The sequence below is a fragment of the Amblyraja radiata genome, chromosome 46 (assembly GCF_010909765.2).
Source record: "Amblyraja radiata isolate CabotCenter1 chromosome 46, sAmbRad1.1.pri, whole genome shotgun sequence".
In the NCBI taxonomy this organism is placed as follows: domain Eukaryota; kingdom Metazoa; phylum Chordata; class Chondrichthyes; order Rajiformes; family Rajidae; genus Amblyraja; species Amblyraja radiata.
The window spans coordinates 7,734,529-7,747,182 of record NC_046001.1 but is presented as its reverse complement, the minus strand read 5'-3'; the positions used below and the strand labels follow the sequence as shown (position 1 = coordinate 7,747,182).

The window sequence follows — 12,654 nt, the reverse complement described above, 5'->3', positions numbered from 1 at the left end:
ACGGAACAGCCAAATGAACAAGTGCAGCTTCAGCTTCTGCTTCTGCTTGGTCGGGTTGAGGAACTCCAGTGCTCTGGCCCCGACTCGTTGCGCAGAATGCGGGTGATCAGCTGAGCGGAGGACAGCACTGTGGCTGTGACAGGAAATCTGAAGCCTGACACAAAGGAGGGGAAGCAAAACGGGCTGATTGAGGAAAGTTGAGCTGCAGAAAACGCTCACAAGCTGAGTGTGTGAACACACTAATTTTAAAATCTCAGCGCTTTCGGATATTAAGCCTGATCAGGCTTGATTGCTGGTAAGTGTCGGCTGCTCGACATCGCAGTTCCTTCCCCCTTCATTGTCATCTGCTCCTCCCTGATACATCGGTCTCATGTGCAATCTGCTGTATATACCTGGGGGAATGCTAATTGTAGGTAGACAAAAGTGCTGGAGAAACTCAGCGGGTGCAGCAGCATCTATGGAGCGAAGGAAATAGGCAACGTTTCGGGCCGAAACCCAAAGGGTTTCGGGTCGAAACGTTGCCTATTTCCCCCGCTCCATAGATGCTGCTGCCTATTTCCTTCGCTCCATAGATGCTGCTGCACCCGCTGAGTTTCTCCAGCACTTTTGTCTACCTTCGATTTTCCAGCATCTGCAGTTCCTTCTTAAACATGAATGCTAATTGTTATTGCTACTGACACCAGGGGGAACTTTACCAGGAGTTGTGGCTTCACATTGGAACTTGCAGGCCGCAACTCAGCTAATCTTTCATTGGGCTCCTGTCAGAAGCAGCTTTACAACAGGACTGCTGAATTGTACCAGTTTCCTCTCCTTCCCATTTCGTGATCTGAGGGCATTCTTTATTTTAGTCTGGTTTAGAGACTCTCTCTCCCCCCTCTCTCTCTCTCCCCCTCTCTTTCTTCTCTCTCCCCCTCTTCTCTCCCTCTCCCTCTCTTCCCCCCTCTCTCCCCCCCTCTCTCTCTTTCTCCCTCCCTCTCTTTCTCCCTCCCTCTCTATTTCTCCCTCTCTCTCCCTCTCTATGCACTCTCCCCTCTCTCTCTCATCTCTCTCTCCCTCTCTCCCCCATTTCTCCCTCCCACCTCACTCTCCCCCTGGCTCTCTCTCCCCTCTCTCTTTCTCCTCTGTCTCTATCTCCTCTTTCTCTTTGCTCCCCCGTCTCTCTCTTTCCCCCTCTCTCCCTCTCTCTTTTACCACCCCTCTCTCTTTCCCCTCTCTCTCCCATTCTCTCCTACCCTCTCCTCCCTCTCCACCCCCTCTCTCTTCCCTCTTTCTTCCCTCTCACCCCTCTCTCTCTTCCCTCTCTCTTCCCCCCCCCTCTCCCACCTCACTCTCCCCCCTCTCTCTCCCCTACCTCTCTCTCCCCCTCTCCCTCTTCTATCTCTCCATTCACACCCCCCCCTCTCTCCCCTCTCTCTCCTCTCACCCCCCCCCCCTCTCTCCCCCCACTGTCTCCCTGTCTCCTTCCCCTCTCTCTCTCTCTCCACCTCCCTTTGAGAGTCTGTCCCTTCGGCACAGAGACTCTCGTGGCAGCGGCGCAACGCTTCCGATGCTTCCGACGCCCGGGACATGCACTGTCCGGAGTGCTCCATGGCCGGAGCTGCAGCGAGCGACTCGCAGCGCCGCAAACACTCGTCCGTCCCGGCTCCCCGCATCTGTTCCCGCCGCTGGTTCTGCTCCCATCCCTCCCGCAGCCCCTGCTCTCCAACACCCGCGGACCATGCAGTTTATCCGAGTTTTGAAATTTTCGTTGATCACAAAATTTCTCACCACTGAGCGTGAGAAATGTCTGATGAGCGTGAGGGCGTGAGAGTTTGCTTGAGGGCGTGAGTCTCATGCTCAAAGCGTGAGAGTTGGCAGCCCTGCAAAGATGGACACAACAAGCTGGAGTAACTCAGCGGGACAGGCAGCATCTCTGGAGAGAAGGAATGGGTCGAGACCCAAAACGTCACCCATTCCTTCTCTCCAGAGATGCTGCCTGTCCCGCTGAGTTACTCCAGCTTTTTGTGTCTATCTTCGGTTAAAACCCGCATCTGCAGTTCCTTCCTTCAGCCCACCATGTCCATGCTGAACATGATCGATGTTCAAACTCGTTCCATTTTACCCCACTGTTGCATCCACTTCCTGCACAAAATGGGCAATGTACAGAGGGCTAATTAACCTACAAACCCGCACGTCTTTGGGATGTGAGAGGAAACTGGAAACCCATGCAGTCACAATGAGAAAGTGCAAACTCCATACGGATAGCACCTGAGGTCAGGATCGAACCAGGGCCTCTGGTGCTGTGAGACAGCGGCTCTACCTGCTGCGCCGCTGTTGCCATCTTCTGCTTCGGGACAGAATGGGGGTAATGGGCCAAATGGCCGATACTGATTGTTGTTTCATTGATGCGGTGAACGATTTTCCCCTTCTTATTTTGTGTTTGCCACTTACTTTTGCTGTTTCTAGCAGTCGCTAACTTTCTGTGGACAGTTTGTCTATTTTACCTTCGGGATCCTTCCACGCCTCGCTTCCCGGTTACAGATTCCACCCTCTCCCCGGATGGTTTTACGAGAGCCTTCACTTTCCTTTCTCTTTCAGTTGCCCAGAAGGTGTCGGCGATTAAGAAGCAGCAGCACCTTTTTGTCACCTCGTGCAAGTCTTTGCCCAGCTCTCCGAGTCATTCTGCCAGCTCCACCCCAGCCACCGTCATGCACAGCAGCCAGGTGAGTGTGAGAGAGAGAGTGGAGCGAGAGAGAGAGAGAGCTCTCCGAGTATTATGTTTCCTAGAGTATTATGTTCCACATACACAGCAAATGGGCCGTAACCTAGTGATGGATGCCCGCCAGTCACTGCCAGTCAGTCTTAGTGAACTCTCCACTGGGTTCTGTGTGGAAAATTCATGTTCATAAGTTCTAGGAGCAGAATTAGGCCATTCGGCCCATCAAGTCTGCTCCGCCATTCAATCTATCTTTCTCTCTTACCCCATTCTCCTGCCTTCTCCACATAAACCTTTTTTCTCGCACTTTTTTAAAATCTCTGGCCTCTGTCTATCAAAAACCTGCCAGGCTTTGTCCTGCCCCTCTTTCTAGTTTTCTTCCACCTCCCCCCCCCCCTCCAAACCCACTTTACAATCAGTCTGAAGATGGATCTCGACCCAAAACGTCACCTATCCATGTTCTCCACAGATGCTGCCTGACCCGCTGAGTTACTCCAGCACTCTGTGAAACGTCACCTATCCATGTTCTCCACAGATGCTGCCTGACCCGCTGAGTTACTCCAGGACTCTGTGAAACGTCACCTATCCATGTTCTCCACAGATGCTGCCTGACCCGCTGAGTTACTCCAGCACTCTGTCTTTTTTGTAGTAGAGATCCAAGTTTATCTTTGAACTCGAGATCCTGCCAAGCTGTGCTGGACTAGCAATGCAAGAGATGTCGACTAGATTCCCTGACTCTGAGATCACACCTGTTGGGTGTCCCTCAGTTTTGGGAAAATGAACAATTTGCACCTCGGATTCAGCCGTGTTTTTAGTTTTAGTTTTAATTTAGAGATACAGCGCGGAAACAGACCCTTCGGCCAACCGAGTCCGCGCCGACCAGCGATGCCCGCACACTAGCGCTATATCACACACACTAGGGACAATTTTTACATTTACACCAAGCCAATTAACCGACAAACACGTACGTCTTTGGAGTGTGTGAGGAAACCAAAGATCTTGGAGAAAACCCATGCAGGTCACGGGGAGAACGTACAAACTCCGTACAGACAGCGCCCGTAGTCGGGCTGGAACCCGGGTCTCTGGTGCTGACAGGCAACAACTCTACCGCTGTGCCACCGTGCCACACATGTAATGAAGGTGTCACGGTTTCCCAGCTAACCAAGCAGTTATGACAGGGAATGCTGCAGTAACTCAGCAGCTCAGGCAGCGTCTCTGGAGTACATAGATAGGTGACATTTCGGATCGGGACCCTTCTTCTGACTGGTTGTGGGGGGGGGAAAGCTAGAAGAGAGGAGGGATAGGACTAAGTGTGGCCATGTAATAGTGACCGCAGGCAAGGTGGGGTGTTGATAGGCAAATGGCTGGACAAAGGCCAGTGATGCAAAAACAGAAGGTGTGAGACAAAAGCAGCGAATTATGAAGCTAGAGGAAGGATTTGGTGGAGGGAAGGGGAGCAATGGGTGAGTCCAGGCGGAGTACAGGGAAGTGGGATAGGGGGTTTGGAAGAGAGGCTGTGTGGGGGAGAAAGGGGAGGGGGTGGAGGAGGAGGAAGTTACTTAAGCACTTTGTGTCTTTTTTGGTAAACCAGCATCTGCAGTTACTTGCACGTACAAACGGTGATTATCTTTGATACACTCCTGGGCTGCAACTCAAACCTGTTCTGTTTGCCATTAAGGATTAATTATGGGCCTTGTAGCTCTGCACTGCCCTGGATCAATAGGATGCAGAGTATGTTCTTCAATCAATGAATCAGAGTAAGCTGTGGCAGATGAGTCCATGTCCGTGCCTTGGGACTGATTTGAATCAATGTTTGCAGGATGCTTTTTGGGCAACTCTATGTCTGACATTCAGGTCAAGCCATCGTCATTGTTTTACAAACCTCCAAACCAAACTACGAAGTTCTCTTTGCCCAGTGTGGAGTAGGCATCCTCTCCTCATTCTTTTGGCAGCACAGAGGCACAGCGGTAGAGTTTAGTTTTATGTTTAATGATAGTGTGGAAACAGGCCCTGCGGCCTAGCGATCCCCGCACATTAACACTATCCTACACGCACTAGGGACAATTTACAATTTTAATTCTCTCTATTGGTCTCTCATTCTTTGGAGTTGCTGCCATACAGTTTGTACCTTCTCCCTGTGACTGCGTGGGTTTTCACTGGGTGCTCCGGTTTCCTCCCACATCCCACAGACGTGCGAGTTAGTCTCGACCCGAAAAGTCACCTATCCATGTTCTCCAGAGATGCTGTCTAACCCGCTGAGTTACTCCAGTACTTTGAGTCTTTTCTTGTAGTTCCCTTTGTCTGCCTTTTGTAATCGTTTTCTGCATTTCTGGAGGCTCAGTGAGCAAAGTGGAGTGCCATACAACAAAGAAGGGCCTCAACCTGTAACGTCACCTATTCCTTTCTCCAGAGATGCTGCCTGACCCGCTGAGTTACTCCAGCATCTTGTGTCTATCTTCAGCGCATCTTGACCAGTATGCATGTGTTTCCATGCTCTATAATTCTATGACTCCTAAATACAACAACGCAGTCTCAGCATCTGCAGTTTTGGCCCACGTATGGAATCTCCCTGCCAGTGGAATTTCCATTGGGGTGTTATTGAGTTATCTTCTAGTCAAGTGTGCCTTGGAGAAGGTGAGCTTGTCTTTCTGATTTTACAGTTGATGCCATGTTCATATTTTTCTCGGTTCCCCATCTTTTGCAGACGAGCAACGGCGGCAACATGACTGAGTATTCCTCTTCCCTTCCATCCACGCCGAATATCAGCCACCGGGAACTGGCCACGGACATTTCCCAAGTGTCCGGGACGCCCGGTTCTGTCCGCAAACACTCCAAGCGACGGCCCAGCCTGTTCACGGTAAGTGCCCGCCGCCGCCGCCGCGACAGACTCTCGGGAAGCAGACGCTTCACGCCTGGGCTTCACCCGTCGTCCGCCCGGCCATTCGTACAAACCCTGGGGACACAAGGAGCTGCAGATCCAACGAGGATCTCCAAAGGTTCAGCACCCTCTGAGAGAGGAACTTTCTTGTCTGAATGACCGACCCCTTGTTCTGTGACTGCAGTTCCTGCTTGGTTTAGTTTAGTTTAGTTTAGAGATACAGCACGGAAACAGGCCCTTTGGCCCACCGGGTCCACGCCGACCAGCGATCCCCGCACATTAACATTATCCTACACCCACTAGGGACAATGTTTACATTTACACCAAGCCAATTAACCTACAAACCCGCACGGCTTTGGAGTGTGGGGGGAAACCGAAGATCTCGGAGAAAACCCACACAGGTCACGGGGAGAACGTGCAAACTCTGTACAGACAGCACCCGTAGTCGGGATAGAACCCGGGTCTCCAGCGCTGCATTCGCTGTAAGGCAGCATCTCTGCCGCTGCGCCAACTTGACCGTGCTTCTAGACATCGGCAGCCGGGGGAGTCATCATCCCTGTGTCTGCCCATCAAGACCAGTGTGATTGAATTGACCCAGTCCTGTGGAGATGAGTGAACATGTCGTACATCTCATTACCAATACAAGGAAGAAGACTTTATTTATTTGTTTCCTGGCCTCTTCTACACGACGTCCCACTGTCAGTGGGGATAGTGCACCTGTTTGTGTAATGCCAGCGGTTTGTGCTCTCCTTGGGAGGTTTAAGCTTTCAACTGTAATTCAATGCCAAAATATCAAAGTACGTTAACTAATCCTCTTGAATCCTGACAAGTACTTTATGCCACCGAGCCAAGAAGTGTTATCCTTTGGCTCAGATACTGCGAATCACAACTTCCTCTACCCATGGATTAGTACGGCCAATTCTCAGATCTTTGTACTGCAACCTACTTCATAATTTACAGAAGTAGAAAACATTTAACAATGAGGAATATTTGTAATTTTAGAATATGCTAAATCTCTCTCTCTCTCTCTCTCTCTCTCTCTCTCTCTCTCTCTCTCTCTCTCGCTCTCTCTCTCTCCCCCTCCCCCTCCCCCTCCTCTCTCTCTCTCTCTCTCTCTCTCTTTTCTTTGATTTTGCTCTTTCTCTCCATCCCCCTCCCTCACAGTCTGAAGAAGGGTCTCGACCCGTAACGTCGCCCATTCCTTCTCTCCAGAGATACTGCCTGTCCCGCTGAGTTACTATAGCTTTTTGTGCCTATCTTCCCTCACTGTTTCCCTCTTCTCCTCTCTCTTCTCCCCACTTCCTCATCTTCCCTCTATCTCTGTCTGTCTGTCTGTCTGTCCCCTGCCACCCGCTCTGTCTGTCTGTCCCTGCCCCTTATCTGCACCTCTCTCTCCCTCTTTACATCTCCCTCTTTCTATCACACTCTGCCTGCCTCTCTCATTTTATCTTGCCTGCCCCCAGCTCTCTACCTGCTTCTCTCTCTGCCTCTTCCTCGCTCCCTTCTCTCTTGCTTCTTTCTCTGTCCCCCTCTCTCCACTCTCCCCCCTCTCTTGGTCCCTCTTCCTCTCTCTCTCTCTCTCTCCCATCTCTCTACCCTCACGCTTCCCCTCCCTCTCTCTCCCCCCTTCCTCTCTACCCCTTTGCCTTATCTCTCTCTCTCTCTCTCTCTATTGTTCTCTCATTCGCTCTCCCACTCGCTTGCTCCCTTTCTTTCTCTCCCTTGCTGGTTTTCGCGCTCTCTCTCTCTCTCTCCCTCTCTCTCTCTCTCTCGCAGCTTCTCACTCTCGCGCCGCCCTCTTCCTGACAACAACCTCTGTATCTTTGAGACACCACAGCTTGCTCAAGCCCCCATGTGAGCCGAGCGAGCAGCCTGCGACTGCTTTCAATCTACAGAGAGCGCTGGAACAAAACAAGTGGCTGCAATACAACCCAATCATAAATCAACAAAAGAAGTGGCATTTATTTTTACAAACTGGAGCAATCATTTTGATTTGTCATCCCAGGCTTTCTCTGGACAAATAACATTCTGAGCAGAACAAACCCAGAAGCATAAAAGTCAAATGGCAGCGACTGAATGATTGATCCAGTTGTGTAGGAAGGAACTGCAGATGCTGGTTTACAACAAAAATAGACACAAAATGCTGGAGTAACTCAGTGGGGCAGGCAGCATCTCTGGAGAAAAGGAATGGGTGACGTTTCAGGTCGAGACCCTTCTTCGGACTGAGAGTCAGGGGAGATAGGGAGAGGGAAACTAGAGGTATGAAAAGGTAGAAAGAACAAATGAAGGAAAGGGATGAAAAGAACATATCAAGGGCAGTGTGGGCAGCAATGATTTCTTCCACAACCCTGTGTGTCCTTCAGGGCTTGGTCTCCACTGGTCTTGTGCTGTGGACCTAGATGGGCCTGAACCTTATGCCCTGAAAACTAAACTCCCTTAAAACCTGGCTCCCATTGAACATGGTATATGTTCTCGAAGATCGTAGTGCCTGGTGGATCTGGGGAGTGGAATGGTACATTGGCAATCTAATTCTGTGGGGGGGGGGGGGGAGAGAGGAGCGTCCAGAGGGCAGGACTGGGTATGAGTGAAATCTCCCCCCAGGGCACGTGGTCTCCACCAGGAGATCTCCACCCAGGCACAGACGCTAATGTGGATCATTGTGGAGGGGATGTATTGAGCAGATGAGTGGAGGCAGATAAACTGTGGCAGTACCAATTGCAATTCAGTTCACCAAATTGTCACTCAAGAGGGTGGTGGGTACATGGAACGAGCGAGCAGAGACGGTAGTTGAGACAGGTAATATCACAACATTTAAAAGACATTTGGACAGGTACATGGATTTAGAGGGATAGGGGTGGGTAAATGGGAGAGCGTAAACGGGACAAGTTGGCCTGAAGGGCCTGTTTCCGTGCTGTATGACTCGAGGACTCAAAATAATCTGGGATTTGAGGATTTAAAAAAAATTAGCATCAGTAATGGCGACCCTGAAATCATTGGATCGTGAGGAAAAACTCAACTGGTTCAGGGAAGGAAATGTGGCGTCCTTGCCCCGGCTGGCCTGCACTTGACTCCAGACCCGGCCGGGAGTGGGCTTGGTTTAACTGTCCGCTGCACAAAAGCTTCCCTCCCTTGCACGGCCTGGAGCGATCGAGGCTCCATGCAGTCTGATCCTAGTTTGACCGCTCTTATAGAGTTATACAGGGCCATGGAAACAGGCCCTTCGGCCCAACTTACCCACACCAACCAACATGCCCCATCTACACTACGTTTTGCCCATGTCCCTCTAAACCTGACCTCTCCACGTACTTGTGCAAATGTTTCTTAAACATGAGCTGTTCTAATGACTGACACGCCATTAACCTCTCAGGACGATGTCACTCAGTTGGAGAGGGAGTGCTGGGTGCAGCTTCCATTAGCTTTGTTTATAAAACTGCATTCTCATTCCTTCCTCAGGCTCGGCGGGGAAGTGATACAGAGAGGCGGAGTCTGGACAGTAAGGCGGACAACATTGGAAGTGGCCGCGCCATCCCGATTAAACAGGTAGGTTCCCGCCGGCCCTGTGAAGGCTGCGCTGATCCAGGCTAAATAACTTGCCCTTGCCTCGTCAAAGCTGCCACCTCCATCACCTGAAACAGAGCCCTGGCCTCTGGGAGCAACCGGTGACTGGAATCCTGCATTAAACTGGCCCACTGCCACCTTTGGGCTGAGTCTGACAGACAGGGGCAGCACGGTGGCACAGCGGTAGAGTGGCTGCCTCACAGCGCCAGAGACCCGGGATCCATCCTGGCTACGGGTGCTGACTGTACGGAGTTTGCCCGTTCTCCCAGTGGCCGGGTGGGCTTTCTCCAGGTGCTCCAGCTCCCCCCACACACTCCAAAGACATTAACGTTTGTAGGTTAATTGGTTTTGGTAAAATTGTAAATTGTCCCTTGTGTGTAGGATAGTGCTAGTGTACGGGGTGATCGCTGGTCGGCACGGACTCTGCTTCTCACACGGGGGGGGCACGCGCGTGGGATGAGTGTGGCTTTGTGCCTTGATCCTGGTCTTCATGCCTGTGTCTTCTTGCAGGGAGTGTTATTGAAGAGAAGCGGGAACACACTAAACAAGGAGTGGAAGAAGAAGTACGTCACGCTCTGCAACAATGGTATCTTGTCCTACCATCCCAGTTTGCATGTAAGTGGACTTGGAGTATTTGGGTCCGTCTCTCCCCGAGTTTCTCCCTCCGTCTCTCCCTGAGGGATTGGATTAATGGCAGAAGGGAGTGGCGGGGGTCTGGAGCAGGTGAGGAGCAGTTAATTTGCTTTGCCAGGTAGACAAAAACCTCGGCGTGATATTTGACTCAGCATTGAAATTTGACAAACAAGTCAATGCCGTGGTAAAAGCCAGCTTCTTCCAGCTTTGGACGATAGCTAAAATAAAACAATTCCTCCACTTTGATGACCTCGAAAAGATCATCCACACATTTATCTCCTCCCGCCTAGATTACTGCAACTCCCTTTACACTGGCATCAGCCAATCTTCCCTGTCCCGCCTGCAACTGGTCCAAAATGCCGCAGCGAGACTCCTGACGGGCACCCGAAAAAGGGACCACATCACCCCGATCCTGGCCTCTCTCCACTGGCCCCCTGTGTGGTTCCGTATACATTTCAAGACCCTCCTCTATGTCTACAAAGCCCTCAATGGGCTTGCCCCCTCCTACATTAAAAGTCTTCTCACCCACCACTCCACCTCCAGGTCCCTCAGATCGGCCGACTTGGGGCTGCTGAATATCCCGCGGTCTAGGCATAAGCTCAGGGGCGACCGTGCCTTTGCGGTTGCAGCCCCTAGACTGTGGAACAGCATCCCCCTTCCCATCAGAACTGCCCCCTCCATCGACTCCTTTAAGTCAAGACTAAAAACTTATCTATACTCCCAAGCCTTTCCTGACGTCCACTGAGCGAGGGCTATATGTATATATGTATGTAGTTTGTTTGTTTATACTATTCTTATAACAAATGTAAAACACTTTGGCCAACGAGAGTTGTTTTTTAAATTTGCTATAGAAATAAATGTGACTTGACTTGACAAAAGTGCTGGAGAAACTCAGCGGGTGCAGCAGCATCTATGGAGCGAAGGAAATAGGCAACGTTTCGTCCCGAAACGTTGCCTATTTCCTTCGCTCCATAGATGCTGCTGCACCCGCTGAGTTTCTCCAGCACTTTTGTCTACCTTCGATTTCCCAGCATCTGCAGTTCCTTCTTAAACAATTTGCTTTGCCAGTTGGCCGCCCAGATGAAGTTAAAAGTTAATGTCAGAGCCTCCGAATAAGTGACTTCTAAAGCGAGTGAACTCAGCTGATTCTTTGCGCTTTGCTGCAGGATTACATGCAGAACATCCACGGGAAAGAGATCGATCTTCTCCGGACCACCGTTAAAGTTCCCGGCAAGAGGCCCCCGCGGGCTGTTTCAGCCAGTGGAGCCTCCACCAGCTTGAATGGCCTGGTGGGCAGCGGGCAGGAGAGTGTCGGTAAGTACAAGGCAGACCGTGCCCTACACAACAGCCTCGAGAAATCTTCCATCCTCCACTTCAAAACCACGGCATAACTTCATAGTTCATCAGTTCTCGGAGCAGAATTAGGCCACACACTAGGGACAGTTTACAATTTTATTAGGCCAATCAACCTACAAACCTGTACGTCTTTGTAGTGTGGGAGGAAACCGGAGCACCCGGAGAATACCCACGCAAGTCACGGGGAGAACGTACAAACTCCGTGCAGACAGCACCAGCAGTCAGGGTCGAACCCAGGTCTCTGGCGCTGTAAGGCAGCAACCCTACCGCTGTGCCGGCCTTTATAAAGTATTTATACAATGTCATTAAATAGCATTAGAGAGATAAGCACGATGGAACTGATGTGCTCCAATGCTGAGAACTTTGTTCTGCACTCTGTGTCTTACCCTTTGCTCTATATGTTATATTGTGTTTGACGTGACTATATTTATGTACGGTATATCTAGTCTATTTGGGTAGCATGCAAAACAAAGCTTCTCACTGTACACATGACAATAATAAACCTAAACAGGGGGTGAATTCTGCACAACTTTAAGGTGAAAGGGGGAAAGTTTTAAGGAGATGCACGGGGCAAGTTTTTTACACAGAGGGTGGTGAGTACCTGGAATGCGCAGCCGAGGTTGGTGGTTGAAGCAGATACGCTAGTAGTGGCATTTAAGAGACGTTTGGAAAGACACATGGGTACGCAGGGAATGGAGGGATATGGGTTATGTGCAGGTGGATAAGTGATAGTCGTGGCATCATTTTCAGCACAGGCATTGTGGGCCGAAGGGCCTGTTCTTGTGCTGCACTGTTCAATGTTCCATGTACTTGTTCCCTGCAATGGGGTTAGTTTTGAACGTTGTGCGGTTTGAATTCACACCACAGCAAATGGATCTTTGCTGGAACTGTTGCTGGGTGATGTTCTTCACCGCAGCCAGCTTGTATTATCGGACATTGAAGACTGAGTGGCTCCACACCTTGCCTCTTCTCCCACAGATTCTCTACTTTCCAGCGGTTTAGACCCCGTTGCCGAGAAGGCAATCGGCAGCGACGCCAAGGTCACGGGGAATCTCCCCACCCGCTCGCCCATGGCCAGCGCCGAGCAGTGGAGTGAAAACGTCTTACACGCCCCTGGTAAGGAAAACGAGCCTTTGGATCTGTGAGTTGTGGGCCACTAGTTAACCTCATTTCCAGCAGCAAAGTGAAACCGGCAAACACACCCAGGTCCCGTTGTGCTTTAACATTTCCCGATCTATCCCCATTTAAATAATTCCCCCCCCCCCCCCCCCCCCATTTCTGTGTTGTTGGCAAACTTAGAAATATTGGATAGAGCAGCGGCCTTACAGCACTGGAGACCCTGGTTCAAAGGTAGACAAAAATGCTGGAGAAACTCAGCGGGTGCAGCAGCATCTATGGAGCGAAGGAAATAGGTAACGTTTCGGGCCGAAACCCTTCCGGGTTTCGGCCCGAAACGTTGCCTATTTCCTTCTGGGTTTCGGCCCGAAACGTTGCCTATTTCCTTCTGGGTTTCGGCCCGAAACGTTGCCTATTT

General features: G+C 50.8%; 1 protein-coding gene across 6 annotated transcripts in view; it reads left to right on the top strand.

Annotated features, from left to right (window-relative positions):
* The window catches only part of agap2 (ArfGAP with GTPase domain, ankyrin repeat and PH domain 2), a 123,304-nt gene that overhangs the window by 94,718 nt on the left and 15,932 nt on the right, over window positions 1-12,654 (top strand). For all 6 annotated transcript variants that reach the window (XM_033015783.1, XM_033015781.1, XM_033015782.1 and 3 more), the window contains 6 exons: window positions 2,578-2,702; window positions 5,400-5,552; window positions 9,027-9,113; window positions 9,642-9,746; window positions 10,931-11,078; window positions 12,099-12,236. In XM_033015783.1, coding sequence (XP_032871674.1) covers window positions 2,578-2,702; window positions 5,400-5,552; window positions 9,027-9,113; window positions 9,642-9,746; window positions 10,931-11,078; window positions 12,099-12,236 — 756 coding nt within the window. The remainder of the gene's footprint in view (window positions 1-2,577; window positions 2,703-5,399; window positions 5,553-9,026; window positions 9,114-9,641; window positions 9,747-10,930; window positions 11,079-12,098; window positions 12,237-12,654) is intronic.